This window comes from Pteropus vampyrus, unplaced genomic scaffold (genome assembly GCF_000151845.1).
Source record: "Pteropus vampyrus isolate Shadow unplaced genomic scaffold, Pvam_2.0 Scaffold63, whole genome shotgun sequence".
NCBI classification, from domain to species: domain Eukaryota; kingdom Metazoa; phylum Chordata; class Mammalia; order Chiroptera; family Pteropodidae; genus Pteropus; species Pteropus vampyrus.
Genome location: NW_011888844.1, coordinates 2996869 through 3024770, shown reverse-complemented (window position 1 = coordinate 3024770; position 27902 = coordinate 2996869). Strand labels below are relative to the sequence as shown.

Here is a 27902-nt window from a genome sequence, read left to right as displayed (position 1 = left end):
CTGGATCATATTACTTAAGCAGGTTAAGAATTTTTAGTTTTCTCTATAATAATAAATGTCAAGACTTAAGATGGGCATCTTTATAGCATTCTGTCAAGGTTTGAGCAAAATCTTACATTTTTGAGGAATAATCATGCCATAGTCATAATTGTTTAAATTCCTAGCTCATGTTATTGTTAATGCACAAAATTCTACAACATATTAAACTAAGGACCAAATTGTCTAAGAGCAGTCTCAAGTGAAAAGTCTTTTAATAAAGTATGAACACTACAGCAAAACTTTAAATAAATTCATAAAACTTTGAAGTGCAATAAATGCTTTTTATTGTATGCTCATTTCAATGAGTAACATTTAGAAATAATAATCCCACGTAACAGTGACAATCTTATTTTACAGCGTGTACATCATTTACAGCCACATAACACACAAGTTTAGATTTTCCAAATTTAATATTCTGAAGTTAAGAAAGATAAAAAATTTCTTCTCAAGGAACTGATTCTTATTTGGTGCAAAAACAGAAAGGTGAACATTAGTTGAAACACAAAGCCACAATATAGCATGAAATAAAATTACATTTTAATTATGTTGAACAGCTGAGTGTAAACATGAAGCAACTAAAATTTAAAAGTACACATCATATGCATTACATTTATGAACAGGAGTTTCATTAAATTTCCCTAAACCAGCTTTTTATATTAAGCGCCATTTTGATTTGCAGCATGCTAACACAAAGCGTTGTTAAAGGGATGCATATTTTAAATTTATACACTGTAAACTGAATATCCACCTCCGAACTCTATTGGCAGCATAGCGTTTTGTTAAATACTGCATAAACACTGCTTCATATTGAAAATGCATGTTAATAACATGGTATATAGATTTTAAAAATCAAAAATTTCAATAATGACATAAAATTGCACCTTTAAACATTAGAGCAAGTAAGACTAGAACCATCATACTTGCTAAGACTGTCCTAAAAAAAACCCTCAAAACATTATATTTAAGAAAACTGTGTTCTCTCAATTTCATCTTTAGATCATTAAGAAATATAGTGCTAACTTTGCAACACTATTGTTGCATCCGTTTTAGAAAGCCATATTTGACGCAAATATACTTTTGTCATATATAGTATACTGAACAACAATCAACTCAAACATCAGAAAAAGGGGAACTTTAATCCATAGACTTCACCTTAAACTTCAGCATAGAATGCTGTATTTCAAACATCCTGTCCTGTGATCAAATATCAGCAGCTCTGAAATTCTTTTTAGTAGTACTGAATTAATCTAACCTGTTTTCTAGTGAAACTTATTTTAATGAATACACAAACTTTTGCCATTCTGGAATTCAATTTCCAGGTACCATATAAAAGGCTCAAAGACTAAATGACTGATGGATGACTGCATTTTATTTACTGCCCCCTTTCTAAAATGCATAAAAGTGAGGCTTGTTTGCCATAGCAAAGCATTGCTAATCTCCTCAACTATGCATGATCTTTTCAGAATCGTGTCTCTAGTATGATCAACCAAATAAAGTCATTGTCTTTGCTCTTCCCCTCTATAGTTTAATTATACATATAATCCTATTAAATAGACAATAAGGTTTTCTGCAACCATTCTATGGTGCTTCTTAAATTCTTTAGTTTTCAAAGGGATCCCATCAATTCAAATATCTTAAGATCTTTAATACAAAGAATGTAAAGTTACGATATCAAGCTTTGTAACCAGATGAGTTTGTGAAATTTTCCTTCCATGTAGTGTATCATATTTTCCAACTAGCTTCATTCTTGATATTGGTCTTATTACATAAGTGCCTCCTTGTGGTGCCTCATGATATGCTGATTTTTTTCTGATGGTCTTCGGAATCCTTTCTTGCAGAATTCACACCTGTGTGGATAGTCTTTTGTATGTATTGATATCACATGCCGTTTAAAGCCAGATGCATCTGTAGTACTGTATTCACAATACTCACATTGGTAAATCTTCCTTCCAGTGTGGGTCTTCATATGCTTTTTGAGCTCGTTTTGTTGTCTGAACCCTCTCTTGCACCTTTTACACTTCAATGATTGATCCTTAGTATGAACTGAAAGGATATGACCACTAAGAATAAATGGATCTGATGTTTTAAAGTCACAGTGCCTACACTGATGAATCTTCCTACCCTTATGGATATCACTATGCTTTTTGAGCTCAGAAGGACGATGAAAACCTTTATCACAGACTTCACATTTGTGAGGAAAATCCTTAGTGTGGACAGATATAATGTGCCGCTTAAGGTCACTTGAGTTGGTGCTCTTGTGGTCACAATGAGGACACTGGTGTGTCTTATGTCCTTGAAACAAATCCAAATGGCGTTGAAGCTCTCTCTCATCACCAAACGCTTGGGGACAATGCTCACATTTATATGGCAAATTGTTACCATGCTTAGACTTAATGTGAGTTTTCAGATTTGATTGATCTGCACACCTGAAAACACAATACTGACACTGATATGGCTTCTCACCAGTATGGGTTCTCATATGTTTCTTGAGTTCAGAAGGATGTCGAAAGCCCTTCCCACACTCAACACAAACATGAGGAAAATTCTTGCTGTGAACAGCCAGGAGATGTCTGTTTAATAGTCCTTGTTCTGCAGTTTCATAGTCACAGTATTTGCACTTGTGCATCTTCGGCTCCTTGTCTCTTAGTATAAGTTTATTTGAACTCAGTGGACTAGCCTCTCTGTATCTTCGTGTGTATTCTGTAAATTCATGGGTTTTGTCAACTTTATTTATAAGCTTATGGCTTTCTAGGTGGTTATGGAAACTCACTTTTTTGTTAGTTGTAAAGTCACAATCTGTACACTGATATTTTTTTCTCATCAAATGATCAGGATGATTCTTCATGTGCCTTTTCAAGAATCCCCTGGATTTAAACTTTTTTGTGCAAATATGGCAAGGGTATACTGTCAGAGGCTGTCCATCAGGGCCTATTATAACAGCTAGATTAAAAAAAAATAATAATAATAAGGAAGTTGTGACGTTTGGCCAGACTCTTAAAGGATGTTACAACAAAAGTGCCAAAATTAGCTGACATTCACAATGTGAGTACTATACTAGTAGAATAAAATATAATAAGATAAAGTGCACATTAAAAGCAATTTATGATAAAGTAGCTCACTAAAAAAACCCAACTATTAAGATCAAACAGGTACATGGGAATAGAACTTTATTATAAACAACTGACGTTTTTCCTCTGGTTACTAAAACAACTTCCACATTTCAAATTATAAAATACTCATAAAGAAAAGTATTAGTATTTTACCTGTTTGCCACTGCCTTGTTTCTCCCCTTCTCCTCTTCTTGGCTTTTTGCTTAAGTACTTTATTTGTATTAATGCTATCACATATTTGAAGGTACTGTGCTGCTGTACTACTTCTGCTTTCTAATGTTGAGTCCAAAGTATTTCCTGGAAAAAAAATTGATACACAATTAAACTACCTCTATTTATACATTTTTGGTTTTTGTTGGATGAATTACTAGAGATGGCATGGCAATAACTTGCTATTATGGTACTAAATTTCACTTTGTGGTAGAAAATTTCACAATTTCTTCTTTTTACTCTCACACACACATATAAGCAAACACTTTAAACAGGCTATCATGTAAAATTAACTTTAAGATATCTCAATTTATTTATCCTAAAGGAATAAACTGACATGGTAAATTTAACATAATGATACTGAATTTTATGACCCTAAACAAAAATCTCACCATCAGATCAACTTCTCACCAATGAAGACTGATTAAAGAGATATAGCAAAGAAATATACATGTGTTAGTGAACCAATATAATCATGGTGACTATGTGTAATACATAAACAACAAATCTCTTGTATATATGCTTTGGGATAGTTTACTCAATGTAAAAAGTATTGACTGACTTTACGGGTTAAGATAGCTGTGACAAGCAATTTACCACAATTTCAATGGGATCAGTGTATACAGAATAAAGCATTTAATAACATTTCAGTTCTCACAAATCTGTTGTGTTATGCAATTTAATTTACAAATGTAGAACTAAAAAACTGTCTGTCTAGTTTATATGCTGTGATATATGACTCTAATCAATTCCTCTGAAATCTACATTTAAATTCAGTCAAAATACCCCCTAACAGTAGAAATGAACCAGTCAGATACTTTATCATGAGAAAAGTCTCCTTGCTTAAGAATATAAAGAATTTTCAACTATGGAATAACACTATATGGAGTGTATTAAAACTAAAAAAAATAAAATAAAATAAGCTGACACATGGGTCTTATGAAACAGTTACAGATATCTACTGGGTGCTATAAAAAAACTAGGAAACGGTTCTGTCCCAAAGAAGACATTAACAAATAGTTGATATTATATCATGGATTTTTATACTTCTGTCAATATGTTTATTTTATAATTTTTCCACAGCAGCCTTTTATGGTCCATGTGGTAAGTTGCCTGGTATTTGTATCTTGAGGTAAATGTAAAATAAATTGTATTAAAAGAATAACACATTAAGTCTGCATTTAGATTAATCAATTCCTAAAAGAAGCAAATTCCTATGTAACTAAATTGACAAAATATAACCAGGCAGGTAAGGGTCCAACAAATATGTCTGCACATACAAACTAATAACTCCTCATTTACCAAGCAGTATACAAAACTAGCTATTTAACTTACATCTCACATATAATGCTCTCTCACCTGATGCCTGACAATCTTCATACCTTCGTGAAACTCTTCTTTCATCTAAAAAAAAGACTAATTAAAAACTGATATACTGAGTATAATGATTACTAGTGGATCACATCTTAAGCTACAAAATCTTACTTTGATCACCATTTTTTGGATTAAAATATTTTTTAGTTGAGTTCTTCTATTCCAATAGATTAGATAATTTCACACAGTGAAAATAAGGGCTGCTGTCAGCATCTCTGGAACTATTATCAAGAACCATCTTACTTTCTAAGTAAAAACTGAGTAGATATTTCTGCAGAGTTCCTTCAAAATTGAAGATGTTCAATAAATGACTGTTAAATGAACGAACCTTTAGAAAAACCAAGATAAATTAATCCAAATTTTTTTAAAGTAAAGGGTATACCTGGATCATCTTGTAGATTAAATAGGAATGAGATAAAAGAGGAAAAGAATAACTTGATAAATTTACCTTCCTTTATGTACTTTCTAGAAGTGCATACCTAGATTTCTGTTCCTTTTCAAAACCCCAAAATCTTGTTATTTGTGGTGTTACTATATGAAATAAGTTTTTCCAAAAGGAGAAGGGTCAATTTTCAAAGGCTATTCCTATTTTAGAAAAATAAAACTTTTTATGGCACTTATACAGGTAAGATTTAAAATAAATCCTACTTGAAAAACAATGCATTAAGCAAGGTTCATTTTAAATAACACAAGATATGTGGTAGGAAAATCATGTAACTAGAGATGAATCAGTCCACAGCAAAACATTTAATATTAGCCAACTCATAAGGGGGCATTAGCACAGCATATTTAATGATCTAAAGGCTGATCAAATAGTTATGTTATGCACTTATCAGGTGAAAAAATGCCAGTGTCCTACCATATGCCGCAGCCCAGACAACAGGGACAATTGTTTTATTAACATCAGAGTCATCAAGCTGAGTCTCAGAGAGAGAAGTTCTTTCCTCTTCCCCTACAATGACTTCCATGTAAACTTCATCTGCTATTTCAGCGCAACCTAAATTTTAGAAATAATTGCTTGTTTATAACCCCAAATATTTAATAAATGGGTACAAATTTCCAAACAATTTAAATCTTTCAACTTTCAAGATTTCAATTTGGTTAATTTGAAAGTTACATTAGGCACTCCGGAAGCTAGTGCCACTAGGAGACAATCATTTATCAAAATTTTTTCTCCTCTTACAATCCGTTCATATAAAAATGACTTTTAGATTATATAAAACGTGCGCTTGAAATATGCTGACTTATTTTACAGTCCATTGGGCATTACAACTTCATAAAAGGGTTGTATTTCATAATTCTGCCTGATAATTCTTTGGAACTCAGAAAGCATTTCCCATAGAATCAATACTATAAAAGTGGTCCATGCTATTTCCACATACTGTAACTTAAATGCAGTATTGTACATACAATGAAAAATAGCCAAAAATATTAGTAATGAAAAAATTTTTAAATAAAAACCATTAAAATCATATAGTGTGTGTGTGTGTGTGTGTGTGTGTGTGTGTGTGTATAAAATGTTGGTGCTCAACAATATGTGGACACCTTGAAGAGGCAGGATTTTCAGAGACTTTCACTGAGAAAAAAAAACATTAAGTGAGACTCATTTTTAAAAATATAGTATTGATGTAAAAAAAAAAAAGTAAACCTAAAAGGTCATTTAGTGTATTTCATGTGAAATTATCTGTTTAGATTTAACATGTTAAATAGGAAATTGGCTTGAATTTATGTTTTTCCTTTGATTAACACACTGGGATCTTCTATTCACTACAGAAGAAATGTGGGGAAAATGTTGGAAAAAAGTGTTCCTCTTCTTCTAAGTTTCTGTTCTTTCAATTAACCAGAAAGAGACATTGGTCTAAGTTTTCCACATCCCCATGGAGTTCTGGAATCAGCTAACCCAAGCTTTAGTTTCCCACCTTCTACTGTGCCCCTTTACTGACCAATGACTAAAAACAATAAAAATAAAGAATTTAGAGACCAAATAGAAATGATTTCATTTAACTCTTTACTTTGCCAACCAAATCCTCTAGGCTTATTTGTTTCGATATCTTCAGTTGTGGTATATTATTCATGTTTGGGATTGGAATTCAGCTCCCCATGGCTTCTAAGGGAAGGAAATTTGAGGAGTGGGGATCAGAATGCATGGTAAGTACAGCTGAGTACTGTCAAGGTAATGCGCTTATGTGAAGGTTCTTGCCCTTCTACGGCAAAACAAAGTTTTGTTCTGTTTTGTTTTTGGTCTCAGCACGACAAGAAGACAGAAGCCTTATGGAAGGGCTGCATTCCTACATAGAGGTGAGGAGAAAGTAGGCAGAGTAAAATGTCTTCATAAGGAAATGGCAGGAAAGGAAATCTGAGAATCTTTTTTCACTCGGTGGTACTCCGCTTCAAGAAGTCTTAAGCAGCAACTATGTGGAAACCATCAAAGGCAACAATAAGTAAAGATCCTGGCAGCTTAAATTGGAAAAATACTTACTCAGCTAATCCCTCAGGAACCGAAGAACAACCAGTTAGTCCTTCCACTGCTAAATCCAGAAAGAGGCCAGCAGTGCTCACTACCATGTGGAAAGAACACTGGCAATAGAGCTAGACTGATAAGAAATCAAATCTTACCTTCCCCATTTAATATTAAAATGATCTTGGGTGATTACTTAACTTCCCTGAGCAATTTTCCTTGTATAAATCAGAGACAATACCACCTACCTCGGAGATGAGTTGTGAGAATTAAATAATAAACACGCAACATATCCATTAACACAAACAAAGTAGATTCTCAGTAATTGCCTGTACTTTGTGGGCTCTACTGAAGTCAGCAATGATATGCTGCTGATCTCTGTATCCCTAGTATCTTTGAGACATAGTATTTCATGTTTGCTGATTTAAATAATACATGTATATATGATTGATCAAAGGGACCCTTCCCTTTTAAATTAATTACAGCAAAGGGTCAGGCTTATTTTAGTGACCTTGGTTCCTATATAGTGTTTGTATCTCTGAGACTGAATTATTTTTTTAAAAGAATACATGATGGTTACTGATAAGTCACTACAGTGCCCTTTTTTCTTACTGATATCATCTTCTTGAGAAGAATCTTTAACTGCCATGTAAACCATCTTCTCCCGCTGCATTCGGCTCTGGTCAAGCACTCCAGCTACAGAATGTCCATTGGTGTACTCACTCTCTGTGACAATTTCTGTTCCGCCTTAGAAATTAAAACACATATCAAAATAGAGAAGTATAATGGAATAATTTCCTAAATTAATAAGTAGGATATATAAGAACTATTTTCCTTTAGAAAAATATCCCCCCCCCAAATATCCCAATATAAATTTTTAAGTGCCAAGAGAATTTTCTAATAAATTACATTTTAACTTTTCAGTCATCACTGAGAAATAACAACAAATGGTAACATATCACATTTATATGCCAAGCACTGTAATAAGTCTTTTACATGTACTGTACTTATACATTTAATCTTCACAATAGGCCCGTGAGATAGTTACTGTCATTATGGCTGTTTTATGGAAAAGAAAACTGAGGCAGAAGGAGTTAAGTAACTCACCAAAGGCCATTCAGCTAAATGGCAGAACTAGGATAGAAATCCAAGCAACCTACCTCTAGCCTGCCCTTAAATACTCATTATAATTTCCTATTCTAAACCAAATCCTTTCTTATTTGTTTTGATATTTCAACATGTTTGAAAGAATCTAAGAATGACATATTCTGCATTCCTGCTATATACTCATATATAATTTTTAATATTCTATCCTCAAAAAACCTACAAAAATCTGCAAATTGATGACAATATTAGAAGACTTGCAGAAAAGATAAGAATAAGTTCTAATTTCTAACTATTACAGCAATAAACTAAGATTAGTCTTTGTACCTATTTCAACATCATCTTCAGCCTCAGCTTTAAATATATACACTTTTATTACTTCTGAACCGAATCCATCTTCTTTAACATCTTCTTGTGAACCATCACTGCCGATTTTTAATGGTGTGTTCCCCATATGCTCTAATTTTTCCCCAACATCATCCACTGTAAAATATAAAACAGAAACTATTTCAGCCAAAAAGTACCACTGACATTTAGTGAATGTTAAGCATAAGTGCAACATGAAATAATGCGTTAATCTCTGAACTCACTATATTCATATAATGACTTATTATGCCACAATTAAAAGTGGTATGTTTCATGAAAACACCAGTGTACAAGGTCAGATATACTACATGATCACGCTAATATAAAAAATCTATTCTCAGACTTCAATTTATATGTATGAAATATTTAATAACCATACAGCTTTAATAAAAATGGTTTGGGAAAAGATTAAATAATCTTCCATCACGCTCAACAAGTTAAATCCTAACATCAAAATTAATAACAGAAAATACATAGTACTCATAAAATAAGCTCACAGAAATAATTCCCAACTTAAATAGCAGTATTTTTTCAAGCCAATTAACATATGAAATCCTGAAGGATTTTATAAATTGGCTTTTTAGAAATCATTATAAAAATAAAATCTTAGTACTCTTAATATCCATTGAGTCAATGTAAAACAATTTCAAACCAGAAATTTTGTGTACTTCTAGATTTACCGTATACTTTACTTCAAAGTCATATACAAAGTTAAAGCAACAATATTTGAGAATATTACTTACATTTTGAGCATATTTAAAAAATATGATTCTCTAGCAACTCTAATACACAGAAATAAACATAGAGAGGCAGCCAAAATGGGGGATACAAAGAAACATGGTGCATAAAAAAGAACACTACAAAGCTCCAGAAAAAGAACTAAACAAAATGGAGATGCAGACTTCAGAACACTAGTTTTAAGGATCTTCAATGATCTCAGTGAGAATTTCAACAAAGAGACAGGAAACATAAAACTGGAGATAGAAAAACAAAGAATCAGCCAGAAATAAAGAACATAATCACTAAAATAAAGAATACATTACAGGGAATCAACAGTAGATTACATGAAGCAGAAGATCAAATTAGCGATTTGGAAGATAAGGTAGCAGAAAACACTCAACCAAAAGAGCAAAAAGAAAAAAGAATCAGTGAACACGAGGATAGGTTGAGGGGACTCTGGGGCAACATCAAGCATGTAAATATTCACATCACAGGGGTACCAAAAGAAGAGAGTAAGGAACTGAAAACCTATTTAAAAAAATAATGACAAAATTCCCCCAACCTGGTGAATGACATAGACATACAAACGCAGGAAGCAAAGAGTGTCCCAAACAAGATGAACTCAAAAAGGCCCACACCAAGACACATCATCACTAAAATGGCAAAGGTTAAAAACGAAAAGAGAATCTTAAAAGCAGCAAGAGAAAAGCAGTTAGTTACCTACAAGGGAGCTCTCATAAGACTGTCAGCTAATTTCTCAACAGAACTCTGCAGGCCAGAGAGATTGGTGAGAAACATTCATGAAAAGCAAGAACCTACAACCAAGATTCCTCTATGCAGAAGAGCTATCATTTAGACTTGAAGGACAGATAAAGTGTTTCCCAGACAAGAAAAAGCTAAAGGAGTTCATCAACACCAAACCAGTATTATAAGAAATGTTAGAGGATTAGAGGAACTTCTTTAAGAAAAAAAGATTAAAAATATGAATAATAAAATTGCAACAACTACATATCTATCAACACTTTCAATGTAAATAGACTAAATGCTCCAATCAGAAGACATAGGGTGGCTGAATGGATAAGAAAACAAGATCCTAACATGTTGCCTACAAGAGACTTACTTCAGATCAAAAGATACACACACACTGAAAGGGAGGGAAAAATATTTTTCATGCAAATGTAAACAAACGACAAAAAGCTGGGGTAGCTATACTTACATCAGACAAAATAGACTTTAAAACAAAAGCTATAACAAGAGACAAAGAAAGACCTAGTGATCCCACTTCTGGGTATTTATTCAAAGAAACCCAAAGCACTACTTCAAAGGGACATATGCATCCATATGTTCATTGCATTGATATTTACAATAGCCAAGATATGGAAGCAACCTGGGTGTCCATCGACAGATGAATGAAGAAGAGGTGGTATATATGGACAATGGTATATATGTACAATGGATTATTACTCAGCCATAGAAAAGAATGAGATCATGCCATCTACAACAAGATGGGTGGACCGAGAGGGTACTGTGCTGAATGGAGGAAGTCAAAGAAAGACAAATGTCACATGGTTTCACTTATCTGTGGAATCTAGAGAACAGAATAAAAGGACAAACAAAACAGAAACAGATTCATAGAACATTTTGATAGTTGCTGGATGGTTGCGGTGGTTAGGGAGATGGGTAAAGAGGGGAGGGGATTAAGAAGCACAAATTGGTAGTTACAAAATAGTCATGGGATGTAGAATAGAGCATGGGGGAATATAGTCAGTAGTATTGTAATAACTATATACAGTGTCAGATGGGTACTTTATTTATCGGGATGATCACTTTGTAAGTAATGTAAATGTCTAATCACTGTGTTGTACACCTGAAACTAATATAATACTATATGTCAACTGTAATTGAAAAAAAATTTTAATTGATTTTGCTATACAATCTTTAGAAATAACTTTGTTTCACATGAATACTATGCACAAACTATGCAATGAACATATTATTAAACTTTCTTCTTTGACCATAAATATGAAACAATATATTCCCCCAAATAGTATATGCTTATCAATTTTTTCAATACTTGTCCCTAAAGAAAACTCAAATGTAATCTAAATGAAAAATCTGTTCCTCCCTATTATAGGTATGTCATAGTATCATATATGAAACAAAATCCTGAAGCCTGACTACTTCTAAACAGTTTCAGAACTACTGAAAATTAAAAAGTCATTAACTCAGTACTCTTAAATACATTTTAGAAAGATCTAAATGAGTCGAAGTCTAGTTTCTCTACTTCAGTTTCAAATTTGATATACATTTTCAAAAATATTGCTTTGGACTTTCAAAATGGTGAAAAACAAATTTCAAAAATCTGTTTTACGATGCAAAGCTACTTTAACTTTATGATTAACTATAAATAATTTCATACTATTTAAGAGTTCAAATAGTTTACTGTCCATGAATAAAATAAACTAAATATTTTTATTCATTCATAATCCCTAATTCTATTACTACATTTTCATTAAATATTTTTTTGGGCTATGGAACAGATTAAAATGAACAAAAAAAAAAGGTGATTAAATATCTGATATTGACTTAACAGGTTATTTTAAAATATGTTGAGTAAAACAAGAAAACAGAAAAAATTAAAAGAGGCAAGTTAAATCTTTAGGAAAAAAAGTAGTTTCTCATTCTTGAAAATAGAGACATAGGATATACATAAACTTCAAGTGTCCAAAATATGAATTTCTTAATTTAGAATAATTTATATTAAATTAGTGAAATCATAAAAATACCTTCATTTGATAAACAGAATTTTATTTTTACATGAATGGTTTAAAGTCATCACTGTTCCTTCTGAGATAAACTGAATTAAAAGTATAATTCACAAAATTAAAGTTCATAAAGTAGAATTCACATTATTTTGTCATATCTCAATAGTTTGCACCATAATTTTCACTTTAAGTACTGAAATTACTGTTGCTATTCTGATTCCATTTATACATTTACTTAAGGTCCACAGTTTAATGTATCCATTATTTTCTACTTAAATTCCTCAGAATAAGCAATTTTGAAATGTATTAACTACACTTGTTCTGTATTTTAAATTCATGGAAGATGATACTATTAAAATTTTAGTTTGCAGTTTTAATAGATAAACCATCGAGTTCAGGATTTGTTCTATATTCTTTGTTACATAAAGTACAAAGTTAACAAAGACTTAATAGGCAATCAACTGACTTTAGGAATAGATCCTTAAAGACTTTTTAAAAATGCAGATAATGGTCAAAATACCTCCAAATTCAGGCTTAAACTTTTTGTTTACTGTACAGCTTGCAATATTTAAGTCCCACAGTGTTGTTTCTCAACCCATATGCCATCGCAACTCGTAAATAAGCAGGTAATATTATATACACCATGAAATTCTACTGGTGCTAAATATAACATAAAAGAGTAAAGGCGCAATGTTTGCCAACACTACAAAATGCCAATGTTTAATATTCTTTTATAGCCCATTGGCACAATATGATTAAATTTCATTTTAGCAAAATGGATAACATTCCTTTTAAAAAACTAAGTAGGCTTTTTACTGTACCCTTTATGTTACCTAGCAAAATTATATGGTGGATATGACATTATCAATATAGAGTATATGATGTACCATACGAATGGGGTCAGGATATGCGTTAAAGGATTTGTATTTCATAATGCTGAAACAAACAAAAATTAGTAACATTTAATTACAAAGGTGTTCTACTCCCAGGTATATGCCCAAGAGATCTGAAAACATGTATCTGCAGAAAAACTTGCACATGAATGTTCATAGCAGCACTATGAATAATATCCAAAAAGTGGAAATAACCCAAATGTCCATCAACTGATAAATGGATATATAAAATATATATCCATATAATGAAATATTATAATATTATAATTATAATCAATAATAAAAAGGAATGAAGTATTGACATGTGCTACAATATGGATGATCCTTGAAAGCATTATACTAAGTCAAAGAGGCCAGACACAAAAGGCCACATATAATTCCAGTTACATAAAATGTTTAGAATAGGCAAATCTATAGTGACAGAAATTGAACTAGTGGTTGCCTGGGGTCGGGTGAAGTGGGAAGGGTGAAGGGTGACTGATAAAGGGTATGAAGTTTCTTTCTGAGGTAAAGAAAAATTCTAAAATTGATGTGGTACAATTCTTTGAATATACTAAAAACCACTGAACTGTATACCTTAAATGGGTGAATTGTATGGCATGAAAATTATACCTCAACAAAGCTGTTATATTAAAAAAAAATACAATATGTTAACTTTTCTCTTTTACCCCTGAAACTGGTGAGGTTCATGAGATCTCTCATAGTGACCCTATCAAGATATTTTGCTTTATATACAAATATGTTCCTGAAATAACTATAAGCTGATTTTATAGGTCAATAAAAAATTTAAATGCATTATATTGGTTCATCATTATTTAAAGGAACCTCCCTCCTTCAGTGAAGCTTTTCATAAAAGAAATCATCGCCTATAAAATGTCTTATGGGTGTGAGGTATTTTTAAAGAAAAACCTATCTAGGGTCACTTTATACAGATAAAGCTTTCCTATATTAATTGCCAAGTTACTTAGCACAACTGGCAAAGCCTAAGCATCTGCTAAGATAAAGAATTTGTGACGTTTTGCCTAAAAGTGGAAAAAACTCAGATGCACCTCACATATTGAGAGAAGACAAACCCTCTACCCCTTAAACTCAACTATTGACAATATTTCCTTACAGGATTACTCAGAGATTCAGGAACAAGACAAAGGTCTGTTTTAAGTCTTCAACTTTATCTCTTAGATATTTTGAAAATCTCTACCTTGAGGGAAAAAAACAGAGGACTTTTTAAAGTAACATTGATGCCTTTCAAGACAATTTATTCTCTAACACGTGAAAGGTTCAATGGCAAACAGAAACCAAGAGGTAAAGAAAATGAAGTAAAGATTAAGAGATGAAAAAAAAAAAAAGAAAAACTAAATCGAAATAGAATAAAATACATGAATATGGTAAGAAACAATACCTAGCCACAATTTGAATATTATAACTATTATAAAAATGGTCAAGGATCTGGATGGTGGGAAGACGGGTGATATAAAAAATGTTTAATTTTTGTATAACTATACATCTCATTTTCCACAATAAAAAAAAATTTGTTTTAAAGGATTTAAAAAAAAATGTCGCTGTTTCTTTACCAATGATTAAGGCTTTAATTAATTCCCAGTCCAAATTTCTCTTTGAATGACCTGCAGCAGTTCCAATCTTATTCAAGCAATACAGTGTCCTTTATAATTTTCAGTCTAAATCTATTAGATTAGGACAGAGATCCTTTGCATTTGGTATACATATAAGGTTAATATCAAGATAAATATTCTAAATGAAAATATTCTAGAAACTTTTTTTAAAAAATTCCTTTTGCAGAGTTAAATCATAGAAGATAAGGTATGACTATCCATAATACATATAATGTCTAAATTTTAGACCACTTTAATACCAAAGAGTTTAATCTGACAAGTGTCCCGTAAGGGTGAAGTGGGGAGGGCGAAAGGTGAATTTATTTTAGTACAGAAACACTACCAACTTTTGCCACATCATTTTATGTAACCATAACCATAAGTTGTTTTTTAATGTCAGGTTAAGATGTAAATATGGAATTGCTTTAGTAATTCATCTCAATTTAATGAGGTAATAATGTTTGCACAGTCTTTTAGTGGCTTAAATCATTCCTTTAAAAATAAATATTCACCTTCGAAAGTGCTTATAGAGGAAAAAGTTAACACACTAGACTTCAGAAGCACATTTACAAATTAAATTAATCTAATTTATTTTTCACTTTAAATTCACTGATACACACATATAACATACAATCACTTTATACACACATACATATACTCTACCTGGCGATGCACTTCCCAATCAACTATTTCTTTTTATTTAAAAAAGGATAAAAATAACATATACACAAACAATGGAATATTAAGCAGCAATAAAAAATAATAATTTTTTGCCATTTGCGACAACATGAATGGATCTTGACTGTTATGATAAGTGAAGTAAGTCAGGCAAAGAAAGACAAATACCATATGGTTTTACTTACATACGGAATCTAAAAACAACAAAACCAGACTCATAGAAACAGAGACCAAATGGATAATTACCAGAGGGAAGAGGGTGGAGGGATAGATGAATAGGGGAAAGGGAATATAATCAGTAACATTGTGACAAGTTTACACAGTGGCAGATGATTGCAAGAATTAGCGGGATGATCACATCATAAGGTATAAAAATGTCAAATCACTATATTGTACACTTTAAACTAATATAATCAATATAAGATCGTATACCAACTATACTTAAATGAAAAAATAAATAATAATAAAAAAAGAACAAAGATCCTCCATGGAAAAGTCAAGTCTTTATCTAATTTTTACTACTTCTGGCACAATCCCTTCAAATTTTATAAATAGAAATACCTCTTCAAGCTTCATCAATAATTTATCATTAAATTTTTATTATTATTGCTGTTCAGGCAAACCCACCACCTCAAATGAGAACAAGATATTTCTATCTTCCTTCTCCATATAGAATGTCTTGAGGACATTATAAAGCAGTTTGAAATAAACACGTTACAGTATTTTTGCATGCAAATACACACATATTTACACAAACAGAACACTATAGAGAGAACTATAAAACACAATCTAGGTTTATGATTTGCTTCTCAAGTATTTAACAAAATACCTAATTACACATTTCTTAACATTATTCTTAAATTCCCAAGTAAAACTGAACTGACAAACCCAGTACCTGCCATATTTAAAAAGCAGTGGTCGCATAAAATAAACTTGCCATTTTGAAATATGTATATTTGTCATTAAAATTTTGTATCAGTTAATCTTCTTATTGAACCTTCCAAATCTGTATTTCTGTTCTAAGATATTAATAAATTGCATTATTTTACTTCATTCTGGGAATGAACTTTCACTAAATTAAAAATTTGAACAAGTTTTAAAAAGCATCTCAACACAACTTTGAAAAGTCATTTTTCAAAAAGATTACCCCCTTGACTTTCATTAAATAGATCTCCATCCCAGAAAACCTTTCTAGGTTATATAAAAATCAATCCAAGTAATTATGGACTTTATGTTTCACTTACAAGATATCATTAAGTAGTCTTCAGAAGTGCTCTTGACATCATCGTCATCATCATCATCATCTTCGGTTTTAATAGTAACTGTAGAACCAGGAATACCACCAGCTGCTTGAATCACAGTTTCTGTATCTGAATTAGTTACAAGAACCTCCTCTGATACCATTGTTGGAGAGTCAACTCCTGAAACACAATCTTGGACCACATGTTCTAAGTGTCCATCAGGACCAGTGACAAGGTCAGCCACAAAAACCTGCTCAGGTACTCTAACAGTTTCTGTAATTAGCTCAGAAGTCAAGATGTGATCACCATCATCTTCCTCTAAATCTTCTTCAATGGCAACATCAGCTTCAAGTACAGCTTCAGGAACAATTACACCTTCTGTTACTACATCAGTCTCGGTGATGATATCAGGCCCATGGACAACTTCAGCTGCAAGGCCATGATCAAGAGTTATCCCATCATCTGTGACAACATCAGAAACTAATACAGCCTCAGGCACTGAAACAACAATATGGTCTCCATCGATATGTGCAGTACCAGCCATTCCAGCCACTATAATACAAACAATTATCCAAAAAAGCAAAGTTATTTTATTAATTAAAAATACTGTACTTAACATATCAGATGACATAAAGTAATTTAAGTATGAAATAGTCTTGTGAGGTCTGTAGTCTAGTTAACAGTAATGCACCGATGTTAATTTCCTCATTTTGATATTGTACTGCAGTTACATAAGATGTCACCATTGGAAGAAGAGGAGTAAAGGGTACACGGGACCCTATGTACTATTTTTCCTACTTCCTGTGAGTCTAGCATTTCAAAACTTAAAATAAAAAGGACACACAAACATAAAAGAGTGCTAACATGTTCAATTAATAATAAGACAAGCTTAATACATTATAAAATATATATTATAAGCTCATAAATCCCTGAACTTCTTTAACTTACAAGAATTACTATATTCTTTCAACATCTGAATTATGGGGAAAAAACAAACCCATTTTAGACAAAGATCTGGTTTGATTTTAAAAATCATACATATGGACTCCAAATTGTATTAAATTCTAAATTAGTAAATCTGCAGGAACAAAGCTTAATATAATGTTTTTCTTGAGCATCATGGTAAACACCAATTCATAATTCCCTTGTAATATTTTGAGTGTAAAAATCTCTTCATGAGGAACTCTGTTAAATTCTGCTTCCCTGAGGTGGTACAGTGAACAACTTAACAGAGTTTGTAGACGAGGTGATAATAAAATTATCTACACAAAATAATCCAGTACAAAGCCTTTTCCACATGATGATCACTTTCTATAAAGTAATACCTGAAAGAGTGCTATTTGCTATACAGTGTTCACTATTATTAACCAATTTATTATGGAAGTTAGTTAACAAGTTAGGATGGAGGCCAATGGACACTGTTAATACCTTAACCCATCAAAAAATAAAGTGAGAAGAGAAAGCTGCCTGTCAGGATTATCTTCCTTTCAATCCTTTTGTATCCTTCTTACCATTCTCAAAGCCTCACCTAAACCACCATATTACTCCCCACCCCCAAAATGTGGCCTCAATCTTGAAAATCTGGTAGACTAAGGGAATATATATATACATACAATTAGTACTTTCTATTCACTTATTATTCCACTGGCCATTTCCGAGAATGAGAGGGGAATTCCATATTTAGCATTCAACCAACTGGAAATAGGGTTTTTAGCAAGAAAAAATTAAATGTTAAGCCTATAAAATTTACAGAATTGGAATTACATGTACATAAACAATAAAATTAGTATTTTATAAAATATTTTCACAAGTCAGACTTAAAATATGGGAAATTCCATTTATTTTAGAGCGCTGTTGGAGGTTACTTTGGTTCCTGAGAGGACACTAGGGAAGGATGGAATATGCTACTGCTGGCCTGGTTCAGATTAACCTGGTTGAGAAGATTCTAAAAAGATGGAATAAAGTGTTTTTCAGTTCACCTAGCCTCTACTCTAGTAGGAACTTACAGGTCAAACTAAATCAGAATTAAACTAAAATAAATCCAAATATGCTTGTTTATACTGAACTAAATAACCTCACAGATCCTAGACCAATAATTGATGAGTTCTCCACAGGGATTACTCAGACCAAGATTCAATGTCTCCTATGAAATCTTGCTCTTTCTTCTTATAGTTCATCTGTTAGATTCCACTGAATTTCTAAACAAAGAGACTTATTCAGCTATACACAAAGGTATATTTATTGAGCACTGACTATGCACCAAACAACCTACTAATACTTTTACATATATTATCCCATTTAAGTCTCAGAACAACTGTACAACAAGGTGAGTTGTTATTTTACCCATTTTAGATATGAAGTAACTATGGTTTAGGGAGATTAAATAGGCTTGTCCAAGGCTCAAGCTGGGAACTGAACTCATTGTTTGACTCCAGACCTGATTTTTTTTCCTACTGGTTAAAAAAGAATAGAATTTATTTACTCTAACGACCGTTTTAGAGATTTATAGGGTTAACCACTACTAAAGAAATAGTTTGAAAAGGAGTGAAAAGACCTATCTTACAGTCACTTATTTAAATTTTAAAGCATTTAGTAAGCAGCATTAAGTGGCATTAAAAATTTATCTCACTAGGCAGCAAATTATAAGCAGTAAGACAAAAATCATGTAGAAAGTGTGAAATCAAATAGATACCAGATAACAATAAAAAACAAGTCATCATTTCAAACATTTTCCATTTTACTAAAGTTATTTCATTTAAACGTGAATACCTAGAATTTCACCAGAGTAGTAGTATAAAGTTTGGTGTTTGTCAGGTCTGCCTTGGGCTGTTTTGCTATTTAAGTCCCAAAGCAACACAGACTTTCTACAGCAATAAAATCTTAAACAACTATTAAATTTAATGGCACAGATTCCAAAGACAACCATTACACTGAGACCTGAGTAAGGTTATTAGATAATGTTGTAAATTTTAAAATTTCAAATATCCTTCCATAAAATGGGTCTAATGCATTTCTGAATTAAATTCATGTTTCAGATTCTTAGCCATTCTATCCCAACCAAGAATCATAGAATTTAGAGATTTCGTGTCACAAAATATATTTACTTGGTTATCTCTACCTATATATGCTAAACTCTATTTCACAAATATCATTAATTAATGGGGTTACAAATATCTAAGATTTTATGTTAGCAGAAATTTAAAGAGAATGTATTTGAAATTTTAGAATTTAGAGAGTTTAATGGCAGGGAAGAAACTATGCACAGAAGGACTGCTTTCAGAAAGAAACCTAAATTACCAGGGCTAAAATTTCTTTGTCAAAAATCCTCCCAATAAAGGTCCCTTTAGGTTTAGACCTGTTTGATACCTTTGCATTTCTTAAAATATCATACAAAAGTATAACATTTATGCATGAAATTGAGCTTGGAACTGCACATCAAAAAAATATAGAGCACCTGCCTTCTAAGATTTCAGACTTACCAAGGAAAAATGGAAACCTAACCTATACTCAGATCAACATCATTCCTGAACACAAATGAGTGAACATTACCCTTATTAGCTCTTTCTGATCTAACTGGATAATCAACAAAATAATTTAACCAAAAATGTAAAAACAATTTAGTTGCCATCTACTTGTCTATATTTAAAGGAGTATAAAAATTAAATTAAAAAATAATTTAAAAAGAATGCCTCCTTTCAAAAACCACAAACTACTACTAGGTAGCTGAATCATAAACACTTGTATAACAAAAAACTGTGGCTTTAAATTTTTTCTGGTATAAATAAGTTGATTTACTCTATTAAATTCATTTAGAAAGGGTTTTAAATTAAAAATCTGGAAGTAGTTCTCAATTTTTTTCCATTTTATTAATCACAATAAGACAGGGGATAGTGAATGAAAATTTTGCCTTCTATCCCATAACATGTTTACATGAGTATAACTGTGTCTACATATGTATGTATGTGCATTCTCCCCAATTCAAATGAAAGGTACTCCAAGAAGATGTGCTGTTTACTCTGTGGCTTCAGGTACACCTTAGCACATCACCATATGTTTCCAAGGGCACTTACACTCCAGTCTAAGATGCAAAGCTTTAGGTTAAACAGAAAAGCATTAAAACACAAATGAACTAAAAATATTTCAACAACTCAATTGTCTGTTAATTGATGAATGGATAAACTAAATGTAGTTTTTATCTTTGCAGTGGAATATTATTTGTTAGTAAAAAGGAATGGAATACTGATACATGCTACAACATGGATGAAACTCGAAAACATCATACTGATTGAAAGAAGCCAGACACAAAAGGCCACATGTGGTACAATTCCACTTATTTGAAATATCCAGAATAGGTAAATCCATAAGCAGAAAGATTAGTGGTTGCCTAAGTCTAGGGGTAAGGGGGTAGGGAGTGACTGCTTATGAGTATGAGGTTTATTTTTACGATGACTAAATGTTCTAAAATTAGGTAGTGGTGATGGCTGCACAACTTTGTGATTATACTAAAACCCGCTGAATTATATTCTTTCACATTGGTGAATCACATGGTACGTTAATTACATTGCAATAAAAATACAACAAAAAGAATATACATAAAAATATTTCAATATGCATGTTTTACTTCTCTAGCAGCTAAAAAGAAATGAAGTATTAGATATAATAAGGGATTAAACCTCAAAACATTGAGGAATGATGAAAAAGAAGGTAAGAGGAATACCTAATATTCACCAGCACCAATCAGACATTTTTTTTCCCAATTTTTGAAAGGAATCACGCTTTACTTGTTAACAGGCAACTTCTTCAGGATTGAAGAGGGGTCTGGCATGTTACCAAATTTTACAGAGTAGGTAACATTTTGTATTAAATGGAGAAAATACTGTATATCTTCCATTTAAAAATATCTTAATATTTTTTAAAGGTAAAAAATTAAAGTTGACATTTCAACCAAAACTTAACACATTGAAGTTCAAACGTTCCAATATTTAAAAAACAATCTCTAGCAAAGAATTCACAAGATTTGTGAAATCTCTTACTCTGCAGCAACTTTGTCCTTCTAGAATTTATTCCTGTACTTTTTTTTTTTTTCACTCCAAATCACTTCTAAGTCATCCATAATCAACACAACTCACTTCTGGCTCTTAGTAGAATAAATCCATGATTTCTTTCTATTTCATCAATTTAATCTTCAACTAACACACTATACCTTTATTCACCAGGCAGAAATGTCAAGGAATCAAAGAATTGGAAAGGACCTTAAATGTTATCTAGTCTGACCCCCTTGTAAAAGCGAATTAAGTAATTTGCCCGTTTACACAGATAGTTAATAAACTGCCACAGCTAGTATCCGATTTTTCTGACTCTCATTACTTCAGACTTTACGACAGGGGACAATTCAAATGTAATGAAGTTCAAGTGTAAATGAAAACACTACAGTGGCATTTTCTTAATTGAGCAAAGAATCCCCATCCTTAATTTCATCTTTGGTAATTCCATAATACTTCATGTCTTCTCTTTACTTTTTATCCCAATTTACCATTTGTCTTTTGTACTCTCATATGCTCACGCTGATCTTTTCTTCAATTCTTATCACCCTATCCCCTGCCTCTTATACTTCAGATACTTGTCTCTTCTATAATTCAGATCGATCCTGCCCAAATTCAGTTTCTTTGTGGACTGTCAATGGATTCTTAGCATCTTCATCCAAATGACTACTGTTAAGAAGCTCCTGAAAAACGGCCACAAAAGTAGGGAATATATATATTTTTTTAAAGTAATGCTATTAGTAACAACTTTCTGAGAATATAGTAACGGAATATAATAAATCGCCTAATGCATAATTTTCCTATATCACTATATAAGCATCTTTTTAAAAATGACTGAAGTACTTCCTTTTTCAGCTTTATTAACGATTCAACTTAAAATGTATTTTAGAAAGCTAGTTTAATATTTGCTAGATGTGAGAACTGATAGTTATTTATGCAAATTGAGTTTTACACTCCCAATGACATATTACCACTATATTCCAAGTTTCTTACCTCAATCTTCCCACAAAATTTTAAAAATTATTTTAAGCAGACTATATACATATAGCTTTACCTTAAGGAAATAAACCCTGCAAACATATTTTCCTAGCAAAAGAACAGTTTTTTTCATTCTCTCTCCTTCCTCAATGTAGTTTTGATATTTAGTTTGTTATGACTTTTAAAAAAAGAAAGAAAAAATACAACAAAGAAAATGCTTTACCAAAATCCTGCATAATCATGGTATGGGCCATTCTAGAGTCTGATGTGTGCAATCCAAGACTTCCTCCACCTGAATCCATACTTAGCAAAGTTCATTCACATATCTCTGTAAAAGAAATGATTTTTAAAACAGTTTAAATACATTTAGGCCAGTTAGTTGTTTTGAGAATAGAAATGCAATTGAAAATATGCCTCTCAACCAGGTGTGCAAATCTCATTACAAAGAAAAACAAAACAAAAACTTTGATTAAATGTTTTATGTGACAACCATAAATAAAAGAAGGGAAGTTAACCAAAGGTAATGGAGAATAAGACACAGTTAAGGGTGATGAGCAATAGGGAAGTGATAGAAGCAAGCAAAAGAACAAAAACTGTAACACTGAGGTTCCAGTTAAAACATGTTATAAAAGCAGAAGAAAAATAACAAGTGACAGACAATAGTTGGATAGTTATACGTTACTAGAGGACTCAGGTGTCTAGCATTAGTGAATTTCATTCGGTGGCTCTCATCCATTTCTTCGAGACCCAGATCAGCCCTGCAGCGGAGCTCTGGAGATAAACTTGTGTTTCACCACTGGTTCCCGGGGTTCTACTTATAATGTAAAATGTTCTATCCCAGTTTCCCTGGAGTTCTTTGAGTCAGTAAGGACTTCCGAGCTCACTCTACTATATTCTCTTGTTTCACAGTTTTGAGGACTCATGAAACATGACTGCTTCCTAAATATGGTAGAGATAAGATCAATCACATACCAACATTTAGCAAAATAGTTTCTTCCAGAAGAATATCGTTTACTTGTAATTGTATAACAGATCTTTTTTCCATTAATGATTAAGAAAGTCATGCTAGCTTCATGCTCATTTTGAAAGCAAGGGCTCAACATATTTCATTCAGTGCAAATGACTTATCCTATATCTAAGATGACCAGATAATATAGAACCGAAAGTTAGATGGCTGTCACTCAGCATATTTCTTACAATTACACATCTGCATTTCCCTTTCAAACATAAGTAAATCAATCAAAAAAAATCTGCCAATTTTATAAAACATTTATCTCATTTTTAGATAGGAATGTTTAATAAACAGAGTTATATTGCACGAAAGATGAGATTACATCACTAATGAAAGTTTTAGAAAGCTGCCATGTAAAACAACTTTATCTATCCTTAAGTACAGGAGATAACTAAGATTCTCCCTGCACTCTGCCTTAAAGTTCTATAGGTGTGCAGGAGGCAGGATCGTCTAACAGAGTAACCTCTATCAACATTTGAGTCATGTGTATAAAAATCCTACAGCAGTAGGTGACATTTCTGTGTATCAAACGATTCAGACAAAATTATTTTACATTTTATATATGAACAAAATTACAAGGTTTTAGAAATTCTTAGCTTTATCTTTTTTCAAATACCACATTGTTTTCTGCCTTCAAAATGAAGTCGAGAGTTCACAATAAACTACCTGTGTTCAGAGATAAATTAAAATGCCATAAGGACTTATGTTTAACATTAAAAATAGTACTATTTCAACTTTAATTATAGTAATTACATTCTTGATCACAAAACTAATAGAACAATTATAAAGGTCTTAAAAACGTTTTAAACACTTAATTTTGTTTAGTTACTGAATAAAACACTGTAATTTCTTAATCACCTTAATATAGTGTCTTGAAGAATTTGTAGATTTTCTTACATATTGTAAAATAAAATCTGCAGCAATTTCGTTTTTATTTTTCCTTCTGAACTATGTTATTTTCTTTGGAAAAATGTTCTCTTTACCTATTGTAAAAATACATTTAAAATTAGATATTTTAAAACATTTTAAACCAAATCTCTTAAGCAAACTAAGAATTTTTCTTTACACATATTTATTTTATTCTTTACACTTTTAATGTGCAGGGTGAAGTTGAGAAGAGATCATATGCTCAAATCTGTTAATCTAAAAAGCAACCAATAGAAACAGCTATCTATTATGATATAAGCAACATTATTACACTTAGAATTGGACTGCTTGATTACACCAAAATTTTCTCTAAAGCACATTTTAAAAATTACTAGCAACACCGTATTTTGGAAAATGAAAGAGAACCAAGGGTAAGTTTTATCTTTGCCAAATCCAGAGAAAAATCTGCACTAGAGCTCAGTGAAGCGTAAAAATTTGAACACAGTGGAACTACTATGGAAAGTATCACACTACGAATTCCAAATAAATAAATTGGAGCATCTTTTCTTCCCATATAGGACGTTTCAATAAAATCAATAATAAATGAAGTATGAGAACGGCAGCGTAAGTATTCAATAGCCAATAGAAATAGCTCAGCTTCTAGGTCTTCTCAGGAGTCTATCTCACATTCTTTATTGTATGGAGGTTACCACCAAGTAAGCTTCAAGTAAACATCTTTCCAGCAATGCACGGGGAGCAGAAATCTCTCTCCTCTTCTCTTTCTCTTCTCTCTCTCTCTCTCTCACTCACACACACGCGCGCGCGCGCGCGCGCGCACGCACGCACACACACACACACACACACACACACACGCACACACACACACTCTTTACTCTCAGTCTCTCCTTTATCTCCTTTAAACATAGCTCATTCAGGACCCAGCTTCTAGGTGATGTAAATAGGGTAAGGGATGGAAGAGAAATCCTGAGGTAGCAGAGCAAGAGAATGCGAAAGTAGTATTTGCAGATATAGGAGACAAAGGAACCCTGGCAAGAGCAGTATTGCTGCTTTGGACGCAACCCTCTTCCCGCATAAGTCTCCCTTTCCCAAGACCATGCCAAGTTTCAATCATTTCGAGCAGAACACACACACGTGCCCTCTCATATATTACCCATCTGACCGGATCTTAAATCGAACAAGAGAACCTTCGCTGTGGAAAGGCGGAGAGCCAAGAGACAAGAATACCCTTTCCCCTCCTCCTTCCTCTCACTTGGCGCAGCGGTCGAGACCGCTGCTACCTTCGCTGTGCTGCCCAACCCCTGAATCTTCCTACCGCTCCCTCTGCCTGGCTACATGGGAGACGGCTGGGAACCAAAATGGTGGTGTTTCAGCGGAGGCGACACTTGCCGCACACGCCCCCCCCCCTCCGGCTCTGACGGCTCCCTATCCCCTAAAATGCCCGATTTGGTGCCACCTCCACGCAAACGCCACCATCCCTCGCGCATTCCAAGGTTACTAGTCGCGGGGGCGGGGGCTGGGGAGGGGTGGCCGAGCGAGTGAAAGGAATATGGGGGTGGGGGGATCGCAGAAAGAAAATGCCAGGGGGACGTCGCATTCTTCACTACACTGTTTTGTTTTCCGCCATTTTCCCGTCGCCCTAAACTACCGACGGCCTCAACGACGGCTCTCACCCCCAGGGTCTCTGGCCTACGGGAAGAAGAGGTCGGCTGAGGAGGACACATTTACTTCCCTCAATCCCTCCGGCCCTCAGCCGCAGCCGAGGACAAAAACTGTGAGCCCGAGGGGGAGGGAAAGCTTAGAGACTAGACGCCACTTCCATTGTTCCCTTCTCCCTACACCACACGCTGGGTGTGAGCCTCTCCTCTCCTCTCCTCACAGGAGCGACACTGAGCGCAGCGGACCCAAGTCCCTCCACTTTCTCCTCCAGAGTCTCCTTACCTGCTGCCGCTGCCACTGCCGCTAGCGCCGCCACCGCCGCTAGGATTCTGACCGCGCTCCGGATTTCTGCGGGGGGCGGCAGCTATGGATCCGTACGGTCCTCACATTCGGGTTTCCGAGGTTCCGCAGCCCGGACCAATCACAAGCTACTCTGCGTCTGGGAAGCGCGCCGCCTTGTCTTCCTTTATAACGCTGCTGACTTGCTGAGGTTGCATTACGTCACACTACCAGTGCTGCAGGGTAGGGGGCCAGAGGGGGTGCGCGCGCAGGCGCGCGCGCGCGGGAGCTCTGGAAGCCCGCGCTGGGTTTGTGCTTAGAGACCCAGCGGACTGAACAGTGGGGGCTGCAGCGCCAGGCGAGTCCAAATGCGCAATCCTTGATCTTGGCGCGCCTGTAAGGAGTTTCTGTGGGAAGATTTTCCGTTTTCCAGGTTTCCCAAGAGAGAGGAAGAGGGGGAGGGGGAATCAATGTCTGAATGGCCACTCACTGAATCTCTAATAGATGTTGAACGACGTTAAAAAAATCGGCCCTACCCTCGAGGATTTGACCAATTAAGGCCGACCAGAGGATAAGAGGGTATGCCTCTCCCCAGTAAAACCTGTGTGTATTTTGCAGTTTCCCTCCCTCCCTTCATTCTTTTTATATACCGTAATGGTAGACAAGTAAAGAAGAAAGAGTGAAGAAAGGCATAGAAAGGGAAGGTGAACAAGGGACCTAAATAAAGTGAACACTAAATATCTCTTGAATATGTCACCTTCAACTTGTGTCTGCACAAAATGGGAGAACAGTGAGAAAGTCAGTGGTGATGGGTGGGGAAAAAGTGATGAGATGTGAATAAAAGGTTCCATTTGCAAAGGTCCTTATACTGTATTCTGAAATTTTAGCTCTAGTACTATGAGCATTTGGAATGAATAGCAGCGTTTTAAGCAGTGCCTAAGTAATTTGAATATCTTAAAAATAAAACATGTTATTGTTCTCGATTAGCTAGACAATTTCTCCAGATCTCTTAACCTAATATACCATTAAAGGTTTTGAGAAAAAATAAGAGCCTCGATGTGAAAGCCCTAGCCCAGTACCTGGCTCATAGTAGACTAGAGGTCCACGAGCTTTCTCTGTGCAGGGCCAGATAGTAAATATTTTAGGCTTTGAGGACTATAGCGTCTCTGTCACAACTATTCAAGTCTGCAGTTGGAGCACAAAAGCAGTCATAGATCATATGTACACAAATGAGCATAGCTGTGTTCCAGAACTTTATTTATGGACACCGACATTTGAATTTCATATCATTTTAGCGTGTTGTGAAAAATTCTTGGAATATTTTTCAACTATTTAAAAATGTAAAAAAAGAATTGCAGGCCATTGAAAAACAGGCAAAAAATATTTAAAAGGACAAAAAAAAAAAAAACCCAGGCAGGGTAAAGGGGGTCAAATATATGGTGACAGAAGGAAGTTTAACTTTGGGTGGTGAACACGCAA

The 27902-nt window shown here is 33.7% G+C and overlaps 1 protein-coding gene across 10 annotated transcripts; it reads right to left on the bottom strand.

Moving 5' to 3' along the window:
- Positions 1 to 299: 299 nt before the first annotated feature.
- On the bottom strand, positions 300 to 26675 carry ZNF711 (zinc finger protein 711). Of its 10 annotated transcripts, none has more exons than XM_023531186.1 (11): positions 26427 to 26675; positions 24459 to 24583; positions 23266 to 23527; positions 22812 to 22916; positions 16572 to 17132; positions 8623 to 8778; positions 7804 to 7938; positions 5593 to 5730; positions 4719 to 4763; positions 3303 to 3446; positions 300 to 2979 (listed from the first exon to the last, which is right to left on the bottom strand). In XM_023531186.1, exons 4-11 carry the CDS (start codon positions 22888 to 22890, stop codon positions 1802 to 1804), a joined length of 2436 nt encoding a protein of 811 aa, XP_023386954.1. In that variant the 5' UTR covers positions 22891 to 22916; positions 23266 to 23527; positions 24459 to 24583; positions 26427 to 26675; the 3' UTR covers positions 300 to 1801. The 10 variants fall into 10 exon arrangements, with proteins under 10 accessions (XP_023386954.1, XP_011359454.1, XP_023386952.1 ...); XM_011361152.2 differs by having other exon boundaries at positions 16572 to 17120; XM_023531184.1 differs by having other exon boundaries at positions 23271 to 23527.
- Positions 26676 to 27902: the final 1227 nt, after the last annotated feature.

Bases quoted from the DNA above. Each gene is read 5' to 3' on its own strand.
- ZNF711 (XM_023531186.1), bottom strand. From the start codon at position 22,890: ATGGATTCAGGTGGAGGAAGTCTTGGATTGCACACATCAGACTCTAGA. The intron at 7,939-8,622 runs GTACAAAGACTA...TTAATTTCTAAG, and splicing joins TGAAGATGATGTTGAAATAG to GCGGAACAGAAATTGTCACA. The intron at 5,731-7,803 runs GTAAGAAAAAAG...TCTAAAATTTAG, and splicing joins TTCTCAAGAAGATGATATCA to GTTGCGCTGAAATAGCAGAT.